Source organism: Diorhabda carinulata, chromosome 5, assembly GCF_026250575.1.
Source record: "Diorhabda carinulata isolate Delta chromosome 5, icDioCari1.1, whole genome shotgun sequence".
Lineage (NCBI taxonomy): Eukaryota > Metazoa > Arthropoda > Insecta > Coleoptera > Chrysomelidae > Diorhabda > Diorhabda carinulata.
The window spans coordinates 13525030-13551056 of record NC_079464.1 but is presented as its reverse complement, the minus strand read 5'-3'; the positions used below and the strand labels follow the sequence as shown (position 1 = coordinate 13551056).

At 33.4% G+C, this 26027-nt stretch overlaps 1 protein-coding gene across 2 annotated transcripts in view; it reads left to right on the top strand.

The window, feature by feature from the left end:
• LOC130894422 (uncharacterized) overlaps nucleotides 1-26027 on the top strand; it is an 87265-nt gene extending 61238 nt beyond the window's left edge. For both annotated transcript variants that reach the window (XM_057801260.1, XM_057801259.1), the window contains exons 16-23: nucleotides 2656-2825; nucleotides 2960-3108; nucleotides 4162-4487; nucleotides 6516-6829; nucleotides 6895-7096; nucleotides 9698-9893; nucleotides 11131-11263; nucleotides 17194-26027. In XM_057801260.1, the coding sequence (XP_057657243.1) occupies nucleotides 2656-2825; nucleotides 2960-3108; nucleotides 4162-4487; nucleotides 6516-6829; nucleotides 6895-7096; nucleotides 9698-9893; nucleotides 11131-11263; nucleotides 17194-19246 (3543 nt within the window). In that variant the 3' untranslated portion in view covers nucleotides 19247-26027. The remainder of the gene's footprint in view (nucleotides 1-2655; nucleotides 2826-2959; nucleotides 3109-4161; nucleotides 4488-6515; nucleotides 6830-6894; nucleotides 7097-9697; nucleotides 9894-11130; nucleotides 11264-17193) is intronic.

Here is a 26027-nt window from a genome sequence, read left to right as displayed (position 1 = left end):
GTCTGTCACTGGCAACATTTAACAATTTCCGCTGAGATTTGTCCATTCTCTTATGTTACGGAGCCAGGATTTCTTCTTCCTGCCGATGCCTTTCTTAGGTATTTGTCGTTGCGTCCTATGTAAGATGTTTTTCTTATCTTAATAATTGTCAACAGCTTTCTTTTGCGACCAATGCGTCTTAGTACTTCGTCGTTGGTGATTCTGTCAGTCCAGGGTATCTTCAGGATGCGTCAATAGAGCCACATTTCAAGTTTTTTGATCATTTGAGCTTTCAATTGTTTCAATTCAATGTCAATTCTGATCTTGATTTTTTTGTCTGGATCCAGAGGTAAATTAGACCACCTAAAACGTCTTCAGGTCACTCAAAAATTGAACTGGTTGATTCACTGTAAACTTGAGAAATACTTACACTATACAGACTCTTGTTATCTGTTCCAAAAGATAAGGATCAACCATAACTTGGCAAAACGATATTGCAAAAATCATCTAAAGAGGTGGGATCTGGATGTGCAAAACGGAAAATCTATTTTATTATCAGTAAAAAAAGAAGAACTTTCCTACAGAAGCCAATATTTGTAAAAAATTGGATAAGCCAGAAAAGAAAATACTCCGGTGCAAATATATCTATATCTATATATCTATCTAATTCACGGCAGACGAATGGGAAAGACATTTTGAAAAACTCTATAGTTCAACACAAGCTAACGTATCAGCACAGGAACATTCACCTCAATATAATAAGAGTTATCGAAAAACTTAACACCGATAATTATAACATTTGTGAAAACGGCAAACAAATTAGGCAATTAAATACCTGTGGCAACTGGTATCAGACAAGGGGTAGCCTAAGCCCAATCCTGTTCAATATCATAATGGACGAAATCATCAACGAAGTATAGCAAGCCGGGAGAGAATACCAAATGGCAGACAAAGAGTTAAAAATAATATGCTATGCTGATGACGCAGTAATCATCTTGGAAGACGAAGGTAACCTACAGAAGCTCCTATATAAATTCCAACAAATAGCGAACACGTACAACATGCAAATATCCACAAAAGAAACGAAATCTCTCAATATCTAAAGAACTGAGAGATGTAAACTAGCGATCTACGATCAGAGCGTAGAACAAGTGATGTCCTTTAAATATCTAGGGACAAACATAACAAGCGATAGAAATCTAAAGAAAGAAGTAAAAGCAGAAACAACGAAGGCAGCATTAATGTCAGGATACCTTAGAGATTTAATTTGGCGAAATAAATACATGAGCACAAAATGTAAAATTAGAATATAAAAAACTTGCGTAAGGCCGGTAATGACATATGCAATAGAAACTAGAGCGGAGAACACAACCACTAAACGGCTCCTAAGAACAACAGAAATGCGAACTCTGAGATCAATAACAGGACATATGTTACTCGATGGGAAGAGAAATTAAGAAATAAGGGACATGTGCGATATTCAGGATGTATTAAGATGGGCAAGGAGCCGCAGAAGAGAATGGAGAGACCAAATGAACGGTTAGCAAAAATTGCAAAGGAAGAGAAACCAGACACAACTCGACCTCCTGGACGACCACCTATAAGGTGGTATGAAAGCTGGTCCTCAGCATCCCTACAAATATATCTTATTCTTAAAGGTTTTAATACTGTCCACGGGCCAGATCCGGCCCACCAGCGCCATCAATCTGGCCCGCGACAGCTCAAGCTAATGCCATCAACTGACGAGGTATGCGATGAGACGGTTGTTAATTAGATATGAAAAATTAAAATTTTGGTTATTAAGTTACAAAGTAGTTTTAATATAAAGAATACAGTCAACCATTATTGGTTAGTCCGAAGGTACATTACAAGTAAGTAGGTTTTTGTTTCTCTCTTGGACATAAAAATAGACTATAATTTTTCGAACATGTTTAATTTAGAATTTTAGTGGATGCACCAATTGAAAAGGGCTTGTATTTAGACAGTTAAATGTTATGTTATTTCTTCTATTTTAATTCTTCATATCTAACCAAACATTGGGTGATTAGTTAACACATAAAGTTGAAACAATCAATTCACTACTTTGGAAAATTGGAAAAAACTATTAAGCAGGAAAATAATTAATTAAACTTGGTTTCTTGGCGTACTCGACGAATGTCAAACGATTAAGAACTCCGTATACGTGTACAAGCTGCCTTAAATACTAAATCTTAACATATACAAATTCACATTCATTACAAAATAGTAGTAAATTTAAATTTTATAAATAGTGCGAATTTTATTGTCCTAGTACTTGATAAATTTTCAAATATATCTTTTTAGCCTAAAATAGAATTGGAATTGCATATTTTAATGGTACATTGTCACAAAAATCAATGGAATTTTGATAACCAAACAGAACAAATGTAAATTTTAAATGTTAGTATGATAATTATTTTGTGTGTGAAGACTGTACTCATCAACCTATTAAATTGGAAATTTTGTTGAATTATCTGAACCAATTTTCGTTATTGTGGTAGCTTTTTATTTATTTTGGTTATTTTGTACAGATCCTTGTTGTCATTCTTCTCAATTTGATAAATAGTGTCATATTCAACTCCCATAAGCAAATATATTTTATTTTTAAGTACATCCACAAATATTTTGTATTAATTAGAAATTTTATTTCAATTTCAGCTGTATTCTCCCTTGAATATTTTTATAGCTTTAGTGGGAGTTGTGATTTGGAGTGAAAATGATGAGATCAATTTTTCTGCCAACGGCGATACGACACTTACAAATTTCCTTCATTACAGAAGAGAAAAATTAATCAAAAGCCATCCTAATGACAACGCTCAACTATTAACGTAAGTATTGTATAAAAACGTCGTTGTGTTCATAGAAATGAATTTTATACTTATAAATAACCCTGTATATAGTTGTATAATACTTATTCACCAACAACTAATCATGTACTTTACGAATTTGTATTTTGTTTCAGAAAATTTAATTTCGATAACGGCGTTGTTGGAAAGGCTCTAAAAGGTCCAATTTGTACTTATGAATTTTCCGGTGGGGTAAATACCGAACATTCACCTGTTGTAGGACTTGTTGCCACCACTGTTGCCCATGAAATGGGTCACAATTTTGGTGAGTATATTGACTTTTTTTGATGTCTACTCAACCAATCTATCAATTTACTTATTTCAAGTTAATTTGGTGTCCGATGTATTTAAACTGCTATCTATATACTTAAAAATTATTAGTTTACAACTTCTACTAACAATTTACACTTAACAGAAAACTGAACAATTATGAGAAAAGACTAGATAAAACAACCGAAACGAACTCATCGAAGGAAAAACTAAGTTTATAAGATAAAAAAGAAAAGTAACTTAATAAGAAACGACAATAAAAGAAATAAAATATGTAATGATAGATCAATGAAGAAAATGGCGCAAGCATCGGTAAAAAACGAAAGACCAAATAAGCAGACTAATGTCAAGAAGTAGAACTTTAGAGAAATCGTGGAAGGTAATATTGAACAGAACATAGAAGAAATGAGGAACACCTGAAAATGTTATGGAAAATAATTAAAAAAAAACGATGACTCGTTCTGCACTCTGTGTCATTAATAAGTCGTTGAGCTCATATAACATTTCTTTGATGATCTAGTAGTAATATCTAAGCGCTCCGTACTAAGAATTCCACCAGAGACGGCGTAGTTACCTGAAAAAATGAATTCTAGTAAAGTAACTATTCATAACCTTGAATAATCCTCATTTCCTTGATTTAAATATACTTTCAAAAATGAGTTTTTGTTGACACGATTGATTTATTACATATGTTACAAATTTACCAGTAGAATTTTCAAATCTTGAACTATATCAAAAAGTTCAGTTTTCTCGAACATACGATTTTAGTTATAGGAGTATCCAAACTAACTTGAATACCAAATTACCTCAAATAAGTTTCTAGTTTCTATTTTTTGACAATAAAGCACCACGCTATCAAAAGAAATTAGTTGATAAAAAAGAGGAAGGAAGAGCTTTGTAGAACCAATCAAACAATTAGTGTTATTTTGACGAAAATTCAATAGATCCGGCCAAAGTATATTGTCGTTTTTTACCCTTTTTTCTACAGAATGTTTTTGTTTGCTCACATCTATCTTGTTTTTAATATATATTTCTATGTATAATCTAGGTATGGAACATGATACAGTAGAGTGCGATTGTCCGGATGACCGTTGCATAATGGCACCAAGTAGCTCAACTGTAGCTCCGAAGCACTGGTCGTCTTGTAGCTTAAGCTACCTCCTTCAAGCCTTCACTCACGGTATGGACTACTGTCTAAAAAATAAGCCTAAAGCATTATTTGATAGTCCCGTATGCGGAAACGGATTCGTGGAACCAGGTGAACAATGTGATTGTGGCCTCGAAGAACACTGTGATAATTATTGTTGTAATGCCAGTACTTGTATGTTGCACAGTAACGCTAGTTGTGCAACGGGAGAATGCTGCGATCTATCGGTAAGTTATCAAAGTGACACAAAAATAATTTGAACAAAAATTTTTTTCACATTTTTTAATTATTTTTAATTATAAGTCTTTCGATAATGGTTCTAATCAGAAGGGAAACGTCAAGATAAAATAAAATCCAAATAAAAATCAACCTACGAGCTCAAGTTTTAATAAATATATACATATTATCTATTTGCACTTATTATTTCGAATTTCATGATTCGAAGTGATGGCTTGCCGTTCCTCAAAGGAGAAAACAACTACTTTCCTGGCTAATACCACGAAGAATATTGAATTACATCTCCACTGAAGAACGTGATGTCTACGACAATCCGTCGACATTGGCATCTCTAATGGCTTGCAATATCAAGAAGAGGAGCGTAACCACTGACTAGTTTCGACGTTGTTGCGTCTCTTCTGAGTGGCGTAACAACTTATCGTACGGAGTTTCTTATCCGAACTGAAGACAGTCAGCCGGCGCGTTACTTGATTCATGTAGTTGAACATTCCTCAGTAGACGTCTTCTGGCGACATCTTCACTTCCAACTGCGAACCATTAGTCAAGTAGATCTGTAGCCGTAGACGGCGGTATACGTGAATTGAATTATTAGGTGATATACGAGGCATGCTCATTAATTAAAAAATGTTTTTTTAATTACATAAAAATTTTCCTTTGTCACGCCATTACTTACGCGTGAACGGGTAGGCAGATTTCGCTAATTCATTTTTTGTTGTGTTTGTTATTGTCAGAAGGTTCTTATAAAAGAAAAAATTAAGAAAATTGCGCGGAAAACTAGTTAATTTAAGAATTCTTAATTAATTTATCTAACCTTATCGCTTTGGACAATATAAACTTGCTTAATGTCAACCTTATAACATTTGACGTTGAATTGACAGAATGCGTGCTGCAACAGATGTTTTGGTCGGACTTTTTTATTATAGTGCACATAATGGTTAATTCAGAGCCATCAAGCCTTAAATTACAAGATCATTTTTTTGGTAATTTTGGATAGACCAACATATACGTTACGAATACTTGGTCAACCATTAACGCCAGCCGACAAATTTAACGCATGTTTACAGTCATCCATTTTATGGAAAGACGTTAAAACGTTGAAATTATATATGAACATGTGAATCGAATTGAAGAACGACCAATCTAAGCAAGTTTTTTCAAAACAATTGCTCGATATTGGTAACAATAACAGATTGCCCCCATTCGAAAAAAAAAATGGGATTACGTTTCCCGATGAGGGAATAGCACACCACATTTACTCAGTGGAGAGGTTGCTGATGAAGTTGATGAAAGTTTTGATCACTCCAGTACCAGAAGTTTTGTTTGTTCACACATTCAGAGTAATCAAAATGTTCCTTAACCTCTAGTTGATTCACGGCTCGTCAATCAATCGGAGGTTTTAAAGAAGCTCCTCATTTTCTTCAACCATGTCCAAAAACGTTGCGCAGAATTGCCGTCAGGCACTAGAATCCTTTTAACGTCTGTACCACTTGAATTTTGTAAGGGTGATTGTGCAAATCTGACTTGAAGATCCTTCGGACAGACTTGTCGAAAATTCCAAGAGCTGCAATCTGTCAACACGCTCACCTTCGCGAGCTTTTTCCTACAACAACCCTCATGCATTCAACATTCTCAGGAGTTCGAAAGGATCTTTTTTGCTCGTTAATTCACTCATATTTTCCAAATTTGTTCTCTACTTTATTGAATTTAAATTAGGCACTAGCTGATTGCGATTAACTTCGAAATGAGTACGAAAACGACACTGAGCTGCTACATAGTTATCGATATGGTAAAACGCGGTAACCTTGAAAAGTTGCGCCGTCCATTTTCTATGCCATTTTAAAATTTGTTCGCTCACTCATACCTGATAATTTGATTTAGTTTTGTAAAAAATTACTTGTATTAAATTAACTAGTTGTCTACTTTAATCTAATTAATTTTTTCATTTTTGTTTTTCCGAATTTAATGTTGATTTGATCACATTTGTATTTGGGAATAAATGATTGAATTCGCTCTTTTAGACATGCTTACCGAAAACGGCGGGAACTCTTTGTCGATCCGCAGATTACGAATGCGATCTTCCCGAATATTGCACGGGACAATCAGAATATTGTCCAGAGGATAATTACAAATTAGATACCGAATCATGTGACGGAGGAAGAGCTTTCTGTTATCACGGTTTCTGTAGTACTAGATCCGATCAATGTAAATTGTTATGGGGCGATACGGGGAAATCCAGCGATGATCAATGTTATATGATGAACATCAAGGGTAACAGACACGGAAACTGCGGCTACGATAAATTAACCCAAACATTCTTCAAGTGTGAAAACGAGTACGTTGTCAAATAATTACGAGATTTATACCAATTTTTAACTTTGATTTCATTTTTTTTTTCAGGAGTGTTTTATGTGGTATGTTGCACTGTAAACATTTGAACGAAAGATTAGAATTCGGCATGGAATCAGTTGCTATACTATCCCATACTTTCATTAACAAAAAAGGCTCGATCATTCCTTGTAGAACGGCCATCGTGGATTTGGGAATAAATCAAGTTGATCCTGGATTAACTCCTGATGGTGCATTATGCGGGGATGGAAAGGTATTTCCTATAATTTTTATTTACATCAATTTTCAATTTATACAAATACAAATACAAAAAGGTCGAGAAATTGACACATGCTCGCCACTCCAGAACAAGTGTTACCGATGAGAACGACAGCGAGGTAAAAAAAAATCATTTTTGAAAACCGTTGTAGTACTGTACGTGATATGGGCTGAAGAAAAGGACATCAGCGTGAACAAATAATTCATTAACGGCTCGGTTACAGCAAAATTGTCGCCAGATGAATGCCAAGATTTCTGAATGAGAGCAGAGCAGAAATTAACATGCTGGGAAGTTTGGACTGCAGCCTATGAAGAGGAAGGAGAAAATTTATTGTACCAAATATTCATCAGAGACGAAACTTGGATACACCACAATAATCCAGAGAATAAACGCTATGGAATGGAACAAGAAAGACGATGGTGCGCCAGTTAAAGGCAACTCTTCTATATGGTACTGAGATATGGCGAATAAAGGCAGAATATTTCAAAATAAAAAGACATCTAGATGTTGTAAGTAGGGTTGTCATGAAGGGAATGGGTCCTGCATATAGCACGACTGATGCATTACAAGTGGTGCATGTATAAATGGATGCAAAAGCTAGACGGAAGGTAAGGAATGAATGCGATGGAGAGCGAATGAGAACATTAGGGACCCACCGTGGCGAAGGAAAGAATACAGGATAAGTCACCAGGAGAGGGATAAACCAGAATGAGACATGTGAACAGGAGTGCGAGTATTATGGGAGAAGTAGTTGACATTGGCTATGTCTTAAGATATAGAACAACTGGATGGCAGACTTGTCGGAAATTTGTCGACACGCTAGCCTTCGCGGGTTTTTTCCTACATCAATCGTCATGTATTCAACATTCTCAGGAGCTTGAAAGGATTTCCTAGTACTATCTTTTTTTATCGTTGTTTCACCGATATTTTCCAAATTTACACCCATAGATTTATTGGATGGATTTATACTAGGAATTGGCTGATTGTGATTAACTTCGAAATGAGTACGAAAACGACGCTAATTCTCTGGCAAGAAGTAGGAGGTGAAATTATCAAGACTTGTGGAGGAGTGGGAAGGAAGCAGTGAGGTATGAATTGGAAAGGTCAAGGGAGTCGAAAGAAAATAATGAGAGTTGTGACAGAATCAAAAGTTGTGTGATGATGAATTTGGAAGTAATGGTGCAATCAATGATAGATCAATATGAGAAAGATGATGAGGTCGTGAGATTTGATTGGGGGAGGAAACATATGGGGACAAAAGACTCATTTTGAATCAAGAGCAGGGGAAGAAATATACGATATGCGATAGGAGAACTTAAAATTAGTTATTGGGAAATTAGGCGTAAGAAACGAAGTATGTTATATGGAGCGTGTAGGAAAGTGGAGTCGGAAAGATTTACCTATTCAAAAAAGAGATGCAATTTGCCACAAGACATGGCAATTTTATCGGTTTGATTTAGGAGAAGAACAAAATTCTGTGTGGTGGAATGGGCATAGAAACATGTGAGAACTACGTGTATGAATCAGTTTGTGAGAGATGCAAGGGAAGAATGCGTGAGAATCAGGGAATATAGGATATTTCAAATCAGAAGTGATGGGGGCAAAGGGTTAATAAAAGAGAAAGAGAGATCATGATTTTTGAAACTGATGCATTCCATTCTTTGACAATCATATGATTAAGAAAACTTTAGGTTGTCAGGATAATTTTCTGTTTGTATTGAATAATGTAAGTTGGTAATGCTGAGTCCGCTAAACCATTGGGTTGACGAAAGTAAACTGGAGGCATAATAGGGGAGTTGGTAGGGCGTTCTTTTGAGTGTGTTTCAATTATATAGAGGGTTTTTAGATTGCTTGAAATCGAAAAGTTTAAAGGCAGGGCTTAAAGCACAAATAATAATTAATGTCAGCGAGAAAGGTGTTATGTACATTATTTTGGGAGTAAATGCGGTTTTCTCATCAAACAACGAGCTGTGACAGCCCAGTATTATAGTAACCTCCTAAAAAATATGGTGAAATCTGTATACAGATCAAAATGTCGTCATATTCCAAAACGATGGAAACGTTGAAGCAATTGGATTGGAAAACAGTGGAACACTTTCTTATATTAACGATATTTATTACAAAAAAGTCATTCGAAAGCTACTGAAAAGGTGAGAAAAATGTTGGGGTCTCATACACACTGCGATCCAAAGGATCCAGTGTCCAAGAAAAGTTTTGCGGAGACTTTCAGCTCTGTAACTTAATAATAATTTTTTTATAGCAAAAAACCTTTTTTTTATTTTAATTTTTAGCCTTACGTCGAAGCCTGCCCGCCTACGCGCCCTCTCGCACCGTGGGGGTGTACTTTATGCCGCTGCTCAGATGTTTGTTTTAGTGTATTGTGTCATATTTCAAAGATTTCTACTTTCCTCGTTGTTCTATAATTTCATATGTGATCTTTTGGCTTGAAGTTTTGGAAGTATGTGTCAGATGTTTAAAGATTTTTCCTTCAGGATATTTTCCTCTCCATCTAATAGATTATGCAGTCACTTGGACATAATAGTTTTTTCTATTTTATCAAGTGTGCAACTTTTTTTACGTTTCAAAATATTTCAGATGTGTGTTAACCAAAAATGTATGTCGGTCTCCAGTTTAAGGAAGCAAGGTCCGCATTGTCCCGATGATTGTAATGGTAACGGCTGGTGTAACAACAGAGGCAATTGTCATTGTAAAGACGGTTTTGCTCCTCCCAATTGCTACTATCCGGGTCCTGGGGGATCTCTGGACAGTGGTCCAGCTGCGGATCCAAATGGTCAGTATATTAACTAAAATAACTTAACTAAAAACTTCCCATTTTTATTATCGGGATATTTTGGAAATATAAATATAAAGTGAGAATATTTGCTTGTATGAATGTTTTTTTGCAATATCAAGAACTGTTAATAAAATATTCAATTCAGTGAATTTGTGGCACATCGAAGGCTTTTGATTGGAAAAGTTCTAATGCACAGGTGACATAACTTTTAATGGGTTTCAGAGTCTTGTTGTTTTTCAACTTATCATTTTCAACCAAGGCAATATTGGATTAAGTATTTCTCTGCTATTCAGAATATCGTTGTCCAGATTAAAATTCGATAAAATCTACAGATGATGAGCTTGTAAACATGTGCAGGTCTGCAGAGTGTGATAAAAAACGTACCTCTTCGTTTGCAAGAAAGAAAGTAAAATCGTAAAGTTTCATTGTTTTCATATAAAAATTACTTTTATTTATTCTCATTATTTTCTATAAATTTTGGACAATAACAAATATTTTGAAATTCTATCTTTTAGGGCGCTCATACCTAATTTTTTTCCATTCTAAACTTCGTATTTTCAATTTTTCATAGTATACGATCCCATGCTTTCATATTTTCAGCTCACTGTTCCTACCGGTCTACTGAGTACAAAAACTAACCTAACCTAAAATTTGGAAATTCTATCTCCTATAACCTTGAGGTTAGGTTAGGTTAATGTCTTTTCATACAAATATCAAGTGCTTGGACCGAAGTTTGTCCAGGATTTTTTTATTCCTGCCTTTTGGAGTACTAAAAGAATATAAACAGTATTCCCTCTGATGAGACATAATAACGTCGAAACTAGTCAGTGGTTACAAACAACTCTTTTCAGTTGAGGATATTAATATGGACAAAAAGGTCGATTGAGATCACGCTCTTGAGATGAGCCCTCAAAAACTTTGCCAAAAAAATTTTGTTAACATTTGATATATTCTCAGAAAATCATGGCAGGACCCATTTTTTGTAAAGAAAAACTATTCCAGGAAAATGTCTATGGAAACTCGAAGAATTATCCACAAATCGTTATTACTTTCTATACCCTTTCAGTACTCCAAAAGGCTGGAATCAGAAAATCGTGAATGAACTGTTGTTCAATCCCTTTCCTTCCGGTCTGATTTCTCTCATGTTTGACAGCCCTGTAGTGATTGATTGAGTTAAAAGTGAGTAATATAATAGAACGAGAGCAATATTAATATTTATGTAAATATGTTGTAGCTCGTCAAGGACTCGTAGCAGGACTGTTCATCTTCTTCCTGGGCATAGTGCCTTTGGTAGCGATTACGGCATTCCTATTCTATTATGCTCGACATAATCTGCGCTTCGGTAGAAAAAAATCGCCACAATCAACGTATGTACCACAATGGTTACAGCATGCTTTTAAAGGTTTTGGTTCATCCGTCAAATCATCACCTTCTATTCCTTCTGTCTCAGCGGCTATTAACACTAAAAAAGCGGACATAGTACTTGTAAACGGATCAGTTTCATCAACTAATAACGAGTGTATTTATAGGAGTAATACTATCAATAAAAACGACGTAAAATATGAACGCAGACTTTCTTTAAAATCAATCAAAAAGTTGAGACGTATTTCGAACAAAATTATGAACGATGATAAGAATTTAGTTGTGAATGACGATATATGCGACAATATAGTCCCAATGGACTCTAAAATTGATCCCAAATCCGAACGAAGATTCTCATTAAAAAATGTGAAACATTTAAAGTTAAATACAAATCTTTCACCCGTTCAAACCGATGAAGTTGGCGGTAAAAGCCCTCTAACATGTGAGACTGTTCTAGACGATAGCGATCATGCAAATGTTCTATCTGTCAAAGATCTGGCGAAAAGACTTGATGTTGCTGTTACTTGGAAAGGTTAATTTATACTTTTCGAATTAAACGAAATAAATTACTTCTGCAAATAGAAATTTATTATTCTTTTTGTACTTGAAAAGCACATAATATGGCTGGATAACTTTTTCAAATAAGATTAATTTCGCATCCACTTCTAGGTATCCCCTTCACGATTCCAGGTGCTATATAATCATATGATTTTTCATTTATGTCAATATGTTTTGTAAATATAAAAATATATTTAAACTATTGCAAAATATCCTCTTCTTCAATGACAGTTACAGTAAAGTGGGCTAACCATCAACTTTTCATCTTCTTCATGGTGCCATATTCCTTTAGCTTTTTGTATCTCTAATTCTCGTTTTTCTTCTGTACCTGCATACAGGGAGGTAATCCTTGTTTAGTCATCTTGGAATATTATCTGGTTGTGTTCAACAAAAGTATAAATAACAATTTTATTATTGGTAAATGGTAATGAGATTATCCGTTTTTATCGTCCTGGCAGCCCATGGTTAGAAAATTTATTCTTATTCAAGCTATCCTGCCATATATCTTATTTTATATTATTTTTTATACAAACAAATCCTCATTCTGCCATCGGACACCCGTTACATAAATATAATCAGATATAAAAACTTTGATCATGTTTTGGTAATATTTTTTTGAGATTTTGCATTACCAGCTCTAAATTCAGTCTCTAAAAATACTCTTCTCCTATAAATACATTTTAAATGGTTTTGGGTATTTTTAATAAGTGCTTGTCTTTTTGTGAATGTTATTTTTATGTAGTTTTTTATGCATGACTAATGATTCAGTTTTTTAAATCTTATTCTTAAGTTAGAATAATTTGATTTTAATGTATTAACTTTAGATACAAAATTGATCTCGTAGTATTAAATTTTTTTGTTATATAAAATTTAAACACTACCTTACGTGATTCTAAAATTATTGACTGCTTCACAAAAGTTGTGGAAATTCATAAATTCTGAGATTAATTACCACCACCACCATTTTCAGAAAATTTCCAATGAAGATGACATTACCCCTATGGCTTCCAAAAAGAGAGACGCCAAAGCTCTTGTAAGTGCATAGGTGAATAAACATAATTACTCATAAAATATACAGTTCTAGCTACCTGTATGAAGAAAAAGAGCTCACTCAGATATGCCGTCATTAATTGTGTTTTCACTTATTGCTCCTAGAATAAGACTGAGCATGAACATTAACCGATGCAAACACATGTACTCAAAATGTTTTTTTTTTCATCCAAAATAAACAAACCGTGATTTAAGTTATTAGATTTAAATGTGTCTGTTAATGAACAGCAGTTCAGAAAGCGGAAGAGTGGTATTGATTGGTCTCCGTGTGCCTTATGCCAAGATAACACAAACGAAAAACTTCAAAACCCTGAAGATAACAAGAGATCACGAAAAGATGAGGCCCTTGCTACTGTAAAGAGGAACGTTCCACAGTTTCATTAGTTAACAATGGTACTAGTAGTGTATATAGCGACAAATTGAATACTTCAACAAATCTGTCTTCATCTGAGAAAGTGCCTTCCACTAGATCAGTATTAACACGCGGCAGTTTGACTCAATGTAAGTGATATTGTGGAACCTGGTTGTTTATTTTGGGAAAAACCTGGTACGAGGAAGCACCAACTTCAGAAAAATTCCAAGGAAGATGACATTATCCCTGTCAAGGCTATGGCTTCCGAAAAGGGAGACGCAAAAGTTCTTGTAAGTGCATCAGTGAAAAACCATAATCACTCAGAAAACACGCCGCTCTAACTATCTGTATGAAGAGAAATGTGTACAAATTAAATCTCACTCAGATGTGCTATCATTTATTGTGTCTCATATACATGAAGTCAAAAACAGCCAAGCAAATACTCCAGTCTTCGTTTTCACGACCTTGAGAAAGTCATTGTCGACTTTGGTCGAAGCAGTTGCAAATATACCCAAGAAATTGAACATTCCATCGATTACAGGGGATCGTCCCTAAAAAACACTCCATATGTTAAGTAGGTATGTTTGGTATGTTTCTAACCAAACAATTAGAAATGACTATAACAATGAATGGCCATAAGATCTTCCACAATAAATACCGTCATTCTATGTTTTCTGACCCACTTTAGTGACTTATAGACTATTCGCTGTAATGTTTTTCTTATTTATTTATACGATTTCTATTCGTGGGGTATCTTACGTCCTTAATTTATTTAAACACTATACACTACACTAACTTCTAATAATTCACTTATCAATATCACTTAACACTAACTTGAATAATTTATTCACTACGACTATTTGTTATAGACTGAACTAAACTGCGATACACAAACTCCTTATATGTTCCAAAAACATTTTCAAAAGTTCTAGAAAATAAAGAAACAAAACCAATAAATAAATAGACCTTCCTAAAATATGTTCCAAAGAAACAATGTAAATAAACGGCCTGCTATAATGAAAACTTATATAAAAACAAATATCAAAGATGTGAATTTTAGAATTCCACTACATCCAGGTAGGGCCTGCTCCAGGGTAATGAAGCATTCTTAACAATACCTTTTTGTTCTGCTTATAGAGTAAATGGTAAAAGAGTAGAATCATTCCAAAATTTATGAAATTCCCTAATTTTTGTGGAGTAAGAACAAAAGGAAAGAAACATCGTTACAGGATTTAGAAAATTTGTCACGTTTTATATACTAATTTTATTTTCAGAACTAATTTTCTAAACCAATTATTAATTCTTTTGAATAACTTTGGTAATATGTTTTTCAACAAACACTCTTATCAATGTTGTCCACTAAATTTTATTTTAAATATTGTATTATAATGTTTTTTACTTCACTTCTCTGTAGTGTAGTTGCTTTCTTCTTTATGTAGTGCTACTTTTGTAAACTTTTGTAATATATTTCTGCTCTTTCTATTTCTTCTTACTTTTTGTTTTGCATGCGTTAAGAAATCTGTTTTTTTTCTGTTCCAAAAGAATGTTTACAAATATATGCACAATAAGGTAGGTATTTATACAGGGTGGGTCATGAAGAACTTTACATACTTTTACCATACGTAGAGCCCCTCATGATTTTATTAAAATTGTCAATTTCTGTTTTTTATTAATTTACAGGGTAATTTGTGAAAGTGACTATGAATTTGAATTAGCTATAGTGTTTACGCAGCTCATTTGATTTTTCAAATTTTTTAATGATGGTATTAGCTAAACTTAGAAGGGACTGGCTTTGGAAATATCAATTTAGGGATTCGTATATTTTTCATATGCAAGAACTAATTATGAAACTACATAATTAACCAATGAAAGCTTTTATGAATTGTAATGAGTACCTACAACATAATCTAATCTTGATAGGTATAAATCACGTGTCACGAAGTTTTTCCGCGATGTATTTTTAAACAACTTAACCATGAGTTTTTTTTTTCGCTTTTTGTAAACTTTAACTAAATGTTTTACATGTTACTGAACTATTGAGAAAACCTTTTTTGTAGGCCGTTTAATTTCCTACAAAAATATCTATTTCTTTTTACTATAATAATTCGTTGAAATACATTAGAATTCCAAAAAAAAAAAAAAATCCCGTGTAATTTAAACGGGAAATAAAAAATCACGATGCTGCACTTCTAAATATTGAAATTAAGAGCTCAAACTTTACCAGAATTTTTTTTCGACGATATTTTCATAGTAACTAAAAAAATAAAAGTTTTTTTTAGCCTACACTAGAAAAGATGACACTTTTTGGTAGCCCTCCCTGAGAGATTCTACATATGATAGAATTACGTAAAGTTCCTCATGACTCACCCTGTATTATTTCAATTATGTAATTTTAAAATACATTTTTATAATGTCCACTATCGAAATCTGTTAGTAAAGAGTGTTATATGAGATTTTAGAAAATTCTAAAAATTGTTTTGAACTTCCTTTACCTTTTATCAGAATTCGTTATATTTTGGTATTAATATTGGGTTGAGTTTTGAAAACCAGTATATTTTGAGGAAAAAATTTACATCAAGTAGGTATTGAAAATATGTTAAAAAACTGGTTTTTACTCTAATTTAAAGAGAAAACAAATTATAATAAAAATTGAAACTTAGTATAAAATGGACAGATTGAATGAAAATTTAAACTACTAGGGTGTTTACTAAATGCAATTGTATTTTCCCAAGATTTCTTTGGTCGTCCCATTTTTCTCTTTTCCATTTCTCTAACTTGTCAAATCCCTTTTACCGGTCTATTGTTCTCCATTCTACTAAGGTGTCCAAACCATGAATTTTGCATTTGAGTGAGTTTGTAAATACCCAGCTTTCGCCACCATGTACAAAAACAGGTCGAAATATTCATTTATACATGTTCATGTTGGTTTTTATCACATTTCTTCACAGAAAATTTCTTTTCAACGCATAATAAAGTTTGACTGCCGCGCTTATTCCTTCATTCACCTCGCTCTATATAAATATTCGAATCTTTTCACTTGTTCCAACTATATTTCATCTATTTCGATTTGTTTTTGTTTCTTCACTGCCATTATTGTTGTCTTTTCCATATTGATATTCATGTTCCTCGATTTTAATACATGTTTAAATATTAGTAAATTATATTTCAATTCATTCTCATTGTTAGCTAAATCGACGGTAAAAACAATTCAGAGATTCCAATTATTTCCATAATTCTGTTTCACTTCTTTCAATACATTATCCATTATCATAATCATCAACTCCTCTTTGTTGTGAACAATTCCATATTTGGTTTCCACGAACGTTGTCAAATACTTTTTAGATTTCTATAAAACCGAGATATACTTTGTTGTTTTTAGTTTTTTTCTCTATAATTTGTTTCAAGGTAAATACATAATCTCGTGTACTTTTACCTTACCTAAAGCCGCTTTGCGATTCCTATAATTGGTTGTCTTTGATTTTCATTAGAAGCTTAGCAATATTATGTTTCTATAATTTGTTTTGTCTCATTTTTCAAAAAATAGTAGAATTATGTTTATTCCCAATCTATCGGAATTTTTTCTTCTTTATATGCAATGTAGCATATAGAGACACCTATTTTAGACCCCTTTCTCCCACATTTTGTAGCATTTCTGATAATATTTTGTCGTATCCTAATGTTTTTTAGCTTTTTACTGCTTTTCAATTTTTTGTATAGTTTGTTAGTTTTCTGGTTCTATATGCCTTTCATCTTTGATTTCCAGTAGTTTCTCTTCTTCTACATTCAAGTATTTCTTCATCTTCACCACTACACTCTATCTTTTTTAGGGAACTCAAACCTCCTTAAGCGCTTTATCCATTAATGAAAATATACATTAAATTTCGTGTATCAACTAAACAATTGATTTTTATTTATTATTGATAAAATTGAGGTTATTTTTTTGTTAGTAACGCATTTTATTTGTTATATTGACAGGTCGAAATCTCCTTCAAAATCAAGAGGGCCACCACCGTTCGCGTCAGAAGAAGCAAAAAGGACAGAAGACAATCATTCACTACTTCGAGAAGAGTCGCCTCCACCAGGTGGTTTTATCGGTCTATCTAATAACTTCTTTGGTAATTTTAAAGGATTTTCAATCAGTCCATTGAAGAACGAAGTGCAACCAAATCGATCCGCACCTCCTCCGCCTGTTGTTACCCCAATTCCCAAATCTACAAAAATAACAACTTCCCAAGAACCGAAACAAGGCATATTTAGCAATTCAATCCAGAAATATAATTCCTTTAGAAAGAGTAATACACTGTCTGGAGGAGTATCTACTGTAAACAACATATCTGCGGCTCCTGCTTTACCACCACCTAATCCTGGAAGTCAAGCAAAACCAATAATTTCATCTCCAATACTAGAGAATTCTACTTGTACAGCTAAAGAACTAGTGTCACCTTTAAAAAATGCTCCAAAGGTTCCCATCAGAGCCGCCCCTCAAGCTCCTGTAGAAGTATCAAGGCCTCTATCCACACCAAATACTTTATCCACTACCAACGTTTCACCAACAAATATGTCGGAAGAATCAAAACGTCCCAAAGAAAGTGTTAGTACCAGTACTTTGAATAGAATAGCTTCTTTTCTAAAACCAGTAGATAAAAAACCTTCTGTAGTTCAAAAATCGACTCAAGTAAAAGCCACCAAAGTAAAAGATAAAGAAACTTTACGTAACATAGAAATTTCTAACCCTATACCTCAAACTCATATAGAAATTTCCGTAACAGCTTTACCAGTCGATAACATAGGTACTAAAAATGTGGTTATGCGCGCACAGAGCATGCGCGCTACAAAACAAAGCGACAGACCGCATATACAGACATTCGGCTCTATGCGGCAACCTAGTGGATTCAAAAGACCTGTTAGTATACCTTCTGGGAATCGTCCTAAAAATCCACCACCCCCGAGACCCTCATTAGAGGAATCGCAAGAGAAATCTGACAACTCCGATCAATATGATGACTGTTTAAATGAAGAAATTTCGTTAGCTAAGAACAATCCCAGTGGAGATAATATTTATGCAGTAATAGAGGAATCTCCCGTATCTCCAATATCCCTTAAATCGCCCGAAACACATCCGAACAATTCTAGTTCCAGTGAAAGTATGGGTTTACTGGGAGAAATAGTTACAGAAATTCAAAACAGAAATTTCGATTCAATATATTCGACTTCGACTTTAGCTAGAAAGAAAAAGGAAGAAGAAGAGAAAAAGAAAAATCAATTGTCACCAGATTCCTCTGAAACGTACGTAAATACGTCAACTTTACATTATCCGGACAGCGAGTACAGTAATATGAGCGGAAATTTAAAATCTAGTGCCAGTTCAACTTCTAGTGGATATATTCTACCTTCTTCTATAAACGTGCCCGTAAAAGAAGAACCGAAAAAAGTAGAAGAAATTAAACCTAATTTAAGTTCTTTCAAAGCAGATACTAAACCACCAAACAAACCATTAACTACGGGGTTTAAACCAGCACAAATAAATTTAAAAAAAATCGATATGTCACCAGAAAGAAACAAATCAAAAACATCCTCTTCCCCAACAAATAAAACACCTCCTAAGTCAATCAGTAGACAAATTACTCCTCCAAATTTGCGCACTAGAAAGCCGTCTCCTACGAGGCCGACTCCGCCGGTACAAAAAACCAATCGTTCGGTTACGAACAGTCCGGATTTAGTAACCAGCTGCAACACTAATTCCTCTAAACCGCCCGACGTATTAGGTGGTGGTTCGGTAAATAAAAAACCAACTATAACAAGTGCTAAACCTACAGTGCCCTTATCTAAAGTTAAAAATAACCTCAAACCTGTGAATTCCAAATCACAAGAGAAAAAAAGTGAAGTGGTAGCTAATAAACTCGGTAAAAACAATTCTGATACCGGCAACAGTGCGAAAAGTTCAACGGGTCTTCGGAATGCAGCAAGGTCGAATTCGAATGTTGCAACGCTGCAACAAAAATTCGAGAATAAAAGTAGCGCTAGTTGAATCAAATGATGCGTTCTTCGATGATATATCATAAGTTGATTAACAATAATCGATTACATAATATTGCGTTTTATATTTGATCCATTATTATTATTAATCAAAAAGTATAAAACTTAAATAGTTAAATGTATTGTAAAAAACGTGCATGATTCACTAAACCAAAAATAATAAGAAAATGGCTTTATGTTTGTCATACAGAGTGAGTTTTATGTATGGAACGACTGAATTATCTCGGAAAGTTTGTATAATGGTGGTATTTATATTGTTGTTAGATCTTTTTCAGGAAAAATAATGAACTTTGTTATATCTATACCTAAATACCATAATTTTGAAGTTATAGCTACATTTACAATACCTCCAACAAAGTTACAATAAATTTTGTACATTTAGATGACTACGATTGAATAAACTCGTTTAATTTGAAATATTCTTTAATAATTTATGTGTTAATACGGATCTCGTAACAAGATCTAGTGTCAGTAAGTTAGTAAAAAGTTTAACGAAACTAGTACAGTAACATATTTATCCAAATCATGGCGCAGAAATCCTATAACAACTGAAGTTAAAACTTTAAATGTTTGTGTCATGTTAGAAGTAGATCCACATTTGTGAATCAGAAAAATTACGAATTTTAGAAAACATACAGTAAAGACGATTACAGCAGATGCTCAACATGTTGTCCATACATTTTGCAACATCCCTGACTTCTTAATTCTTCTCATCTCTGTAGTAATCTTATCTTTTAATTCCTGAATATTGGCAGGTTTTGTTTTATAAACGATGTTTTTTAAGTAACCCCACAGGAAATAGTCTAAAGGATTCATGTCGAATGATCGCGGGGGTCATTGCTTCACCACACACGCATAGTGAGGTGGAGCACTATCAAATTTTCTGGATATTTTTCTATTACTCAAGATCATCTTCTAGCAGGACACAAATGTATTATATAAATTATGGCAATAAGTATTTCTTCAGGATATATAGAAAAACACAAAATATATAAAATCGTACAAGCCGTTTCCGAGATAAAGGCGATAAATACCGGGTGTATCAATATTAATAGCGTTAGAAATAATACATCCAACAGAAGAACAATTCAATTCTACATGAAAATCTACGAATGATAATACACGTAAGCACCATTCTTCACTGGGTGCCCGTCAAAACAATATTCGTTTTTTCTAATCAATTTATCTCAAGTAATAGTTGCAAAAGCTGCTTTATATTTCGTAAAAGGTCAGCTGGGGCTTAAGGGACATAAATAGGATCCTTTTTGAATCCCCGAAACTAGAAATAACATGGCATCAGATTTGGCGATCGAGACGGCTATTGTCTACTTACCTATTAATTGAAACTCCAGTGTCTGTGAATTCAATTTGATTTCAATAACTAAAAAAATGTATAAATGTAAACTTAACATATATTTTCTTAACTATCGAGGTTGAAGTAAAACTTTATTCTTCATTGTTATTAGGTTTTCTGACAAGCTATGTCATTCTGATTGCGGGTATTTTCCCTCCGCTACGGCGAAGAGCTCTAACGCTGTCAGACATCGAAAAAAGTAAATTTTGCACCGGTATAACATCCTATTCTTCCCGAAGTGTGATTTGAAGCTGATTTAAGTCACTAGGAGGAGGATGACGATGTCTAATCCGCCGAATAATATGTTGATGTTAACCATTATTCCATATGATTTGTAAAAATTATCCAAAAGGAGCTTTAGAAATAGCTCATAGATCCAATTTAACGCTAAAAAATTTTAAAAAGCAAACAACAATCGCATCATTCGAAAACTTTAGTCGAATAGTGAGAAGATAAAACGCAAAGTGAAGTAATCGATTATTGAAGATCAACGTTAATTACACGAAATTTTGAAAAATTTGCGATATTTCAAAATTTAACTATAGGCATACTATAAATTATTATAAAATAGCAACCAATAGTTTCTAATTGTTATAAATGATTCCATTTTATAATAAAATCATAAAACATATACACTATACTGTTTCAAAAAAATTGATTATTTTTTTTCTTATTAATATTTAAAATATTGTTTGTAATGACGAAAAAAAATCCTGAAAAATATAGAGCTCTTAATATCAAGAGGTGCCGCGTAGAAAATTTCAATTTCTTATTTGATTAACGTGGGAAAATTTTTTTTTCTCACTTTGGAATTCATTAACAAGTCATCGGACTACTTGAGTAACATATTTTTGTAGAGAATTGAACGCTCTACAAAAAAGAATTGTTATAATTTTTTGATATATTTACTTTTTTAAAAGTTATTTAACACTAAAGATGGATTCATTTAAAATTTTTACATTTTTCTAATTTTCCGACGAAAGCATCAACTTTATGATAAAGTTTTTTTGTAAAAAATTTAATTTCCTATAACGTAGCCCTTGAAAAATTTTCTAAATGTTTTACAGATCGTAAGTTATTTGTAAAAAACTAAAAACCTCCCATAACTTTTAAACAGCTTGACCGATTTAATCGTGGTTGACGCCATTCGAAAGGGCTTGTCTGAACTTAAATTTTAACTAAGGTTTGAACCGGTTGATTTTGATAGATCTTGAAAAAAAATACGAAAAAAAATTTTTTAATGTGGTTTTGGAAAATTAGAAAAATGTAAAAATTTTAAATCAATCCATCTTTAGCGTTAAACAACTTTTGAAAAAGTGAATAAAATGATAAGAATCTTTTTTTTGTAGACCGTCCAATTCTCTACAAAAATATGTTCTGACTCAACTAGTCCGTTAACGTGTTAAAGAGTTAATGAATTCCAAAGTTAGAAAAAAAAATTCCATGTTAATCCAATAGGAAATTGAAATTTTCGACGAGACACCTCTTGATATTTTTAATTTCCAGGATTTTTTTTCGCAGCACTGTGGGTAAGTATACGCAACAGCAAATATTTCAAGATCCCGCAGCAAAATTACCGATCAGTCGACAGAATAAATGTTTATAGAATGTTAGTACTTACCTTTGCCGATTGAAAATGTTCCCCTGTTACATTTCGCGGTAGCTTCTGTAACGAACATGACTCCTGCCCAAAATTTAGAAGAGATGTTGCCAACTACAACATTAGAGGTACATTTCCAAAAAGATTCAGTTACTTAGTAGCGTCCACCTCTTCTGCTGTAACTCGGTTAAGAGTTTATACAAGACTACTTTATTCATAAAATGACATAACTGAAATTCGACAAACTTATTGTCATAAGATATTGCAGTTTACAATGCTCTCAAGTGAGCTGTTTCGGAGATCTCCACATATATGGCGCTACTATGATTAATCTTTTAATTATTGATACAACAATAATAAGAACTACAAGAAGTTTTGGGAAGTGCAGGAACTACATCGCCTTCGGTATTATTTCTATTTGTATTTCAGAGCTAGCCTCTTTTTTGAGTAGCTTTACAGTTGCTACACGATTCAGTCATCCTGTACTAGATTGATATGAAGTACTGAGCATAAATGATATCCAATTATGACCAGACAATACCAGAAAACGTCTTAGAAACCTCCCAATATTGTTCAGCGACAAACACAACTGTGACCAGTACAGATGCCAATGCATTTTCACCAACATGTGTAGCTTCAATAAGCAAAACATTCATACCATTGTGATTTATATAAGATCCTCCAAAAGTAACATCACAAAATTGATAAATTGATAGTCTCTTAAAGCTGATTTAGAAACTACGAAAAAAAATGAAGAAACGAAATTTGCTAAAAGACTGATGAATGATGTTAAATATGACTCTTAAGAAACCAAAAAAATGACGAAAATGTGTATTACTGTCCTTTCTGTGGTGAAAAATGATTACTATATTGATTAATTTAGTCAATAAAATAAAATTTTTTTAGAATGTTAGTACTTACCATTACTGTTAAGAAAAAGTCCCCATGACTAGTCTGGTTTTGTTTCATTTATGAATAAATCTAAATATAAAATCTTAGTTTTTAGCCTTTCTTTTTAATCTAGTAGTATTTTATTTTTACCTAATTCTTCTTCTTCATATTTTTTCGTAGTTTTTAAATCAGTTTTAAGGGGCTATCGATTTTGTCATGTTACTTTCCCCAGATTTTCTATAGATAACAATGGTATGAATGTTTTCCTGGTTGAAGCTACACATGTTTCTAAGACGTTTTTTGGTTATAATTGGATGATGTCAATTATGCTCAGTACTTCACATCAGATCAGGTACAGGATAACTGATATAGAAATGATTAGGTAAATAATATCAAGATTTTCTGTAGAGACATTCAATAATTATATATCCGTATTAAAATGTTATATAAATTAGAACGATTTTATTGTTATACCATGTGGAATAAGCTTCGGTTTCTCAATATTCGCATATTTTTCGCAATTTCTTCAATGTGTAAATGTGTGTATTCAATTTTTGACTAGTAATTCATCGCCAGGTGTTGAATATTAATAAGTCATAGTAGTTAAACCCACATTTTGATAATTTGTGATATAATATAATCAATTGCATGAATTTCTGGAACCGTTGGTAATTAGCGATGTTCGCGAAATTTTTAACATGTCCTGTCACTATTTTCATGCGCAATTTGAAATTATCCGTTCGCAGTGCTAATAAAACACGTTGGGATTCAGAATTCTGTTGGGGATTTTCGTGGAGCAAAGATGTCTATTATACATAACCTAATTTTTAATTTTGTAAATAGATACTTGAAAACTTTTAGTATTTTAATGAAATTATTGAACTTTCATTATTACTAAGGATAATTTTATATTTTTGCCATTAAAATCATACTAAAATATTATAAATTATTTATCCATAATTACCTTATCATTGAAGTTTTATAGTCTAAACTAGTTCTTCCTATAAGCAATAGGATTAACTAGAAGGTCAAACTAGTTGATCCTGATATAAATATGGATACTCTAGAATAAACTAGTATGGCCTAGTCTAAACATTATAGTAATGCATCTAAATGTTCTTGATTTTAGGTCTCTTCTGTTTCAAAATTAGTTTTTTATTGTTTTTAAAAGAAAGATAAATTTTGATGTTTCGACTTTTCTTCAAGTCTTTATCAAAATAAAAACTATCAAAAAAAAAACTAATTTTGAAACAGAAGAGACCTAAAATCATAACCAAAAACAATCATTTTTATTAAAACAATAGGGGAATGTGGGGCAAAGTGTGAGGGTTAACATCCAATTAACAGTTTATCATACATAAAAAATACTCAGTAGGTTCTTAAGCTACTATAAATCTATTTGAACATTACTTTAATAAATATCACAAGTTTTAAAGACTTGCAATAATGGAACTTATAAATTTATACATTTTTATTTTAAAATGATCTGCCCCCTACGCATCGAACCAGCATACATAAATTTTCCTTTTATTTCATGTTTGTATACTAAGCTTCTATCTTCAGCTTCAGGGAAAACAAATATGTCTTTATGTTTTCTAAAATTTCTTAGAAATGAGACCTCGGCAGAGGCATTATCCAAACTTAGTATTAGCAATTTTTTTTATTTTCTCGTTTTTAATCTCGACGAGAACAAAATCACCGACCCCATAGTCAGCAGAAAATTTTGGCCCTGCATTCTCTTCGCTACTCTCGGTTTCCGATTCGTGCCACTCACTATCCGAGCCAGAGGAGTCCTGGCAGAGCTGCCTCTCATCTATATCGGAATCAGACGATGAATGGCGACGGTTCTTTTTCACCCTTTTACTGGAAGGTTCAAAGGTTAATTTTTTTTAACTTTTTTAACCGGACGTGTCGTTGAATTTTTTGAATCCATAAGCTCTTTCAAATAAGGAAAATCGGTTATTACGGCCGTCTTTCCAGTTCTTCTGTTCTTTGTTTCTTTTCGGCCTTCTCTTTTGGTAGAGGTAGAATATCCCTTCAGGGGTGGTAACAAGAGAAGATGGCCTTGGCCTTCTATGAAATGTTGATGGCGTTGTTTGGTCTAGAGCAGCTGGTATGGAGTTATTTTCTTGTTGTGGGCGATCAGTTGTAGTGGCAGCATCATAAGCTTCCTCAGGGAAAATATAAGGATTGAAGGGGAAGACCCCTGTGCTTCTAAATGACGCAACTACTGTCTGTGTAGTCGCTGCCCTCATATAAGCTTCCCCCAAAATAGAGCTGATATCTTTCAATGTGACCACTTTCCCAGGATTATTTCTTAGCCACGTCTTCACAGTTTGTGCATAAAAAATGTTCAGTGGCTTCATAAACCCCACATCCAATGCTTGAAGTCGATGGGATGTGTGAAGTGGAATAACCAAAATATGCACGTTATTTGTTCGCGTCATTTCGATGAGTGTTAAATTCTTGGTATGAGTGGCATGGCCATTTAATATAAATAGACCTGGTTCTTCTTTAGTTGGTCGAGCATGGCAGAAGATACGCTCGAACCATATTGGGGCGAAAATTTCAGCTTGCATCCATCCTGAAGGATGTGCAACCACCAGACTGTCGGGAGGAAGACCCTTCTCAAAAGCCGGGTCTTTTCTAACGCGAGGAAAGATCAGTAAAGGAGGCACATTTTTACCAGACGCACTAAAACAGACCTCTGCCGTCACCAAGGTTCCACGTTCAGCTGATGCCAGCAGTCCCACTTGTTTCTTCCCTTTCAATGAGAGGATGTTTGGCTGTTTATTGGGAACTGTAGTTATGCCAGTTTCATTTGTATTAAATATTCGGTTTGCAGATAATTTCCCTAGTAATTCTTCGTTAAAAGTTTAGGTTTATTGGTAATACAATCATACTATAACAAATAAATTTTTTTTTTTT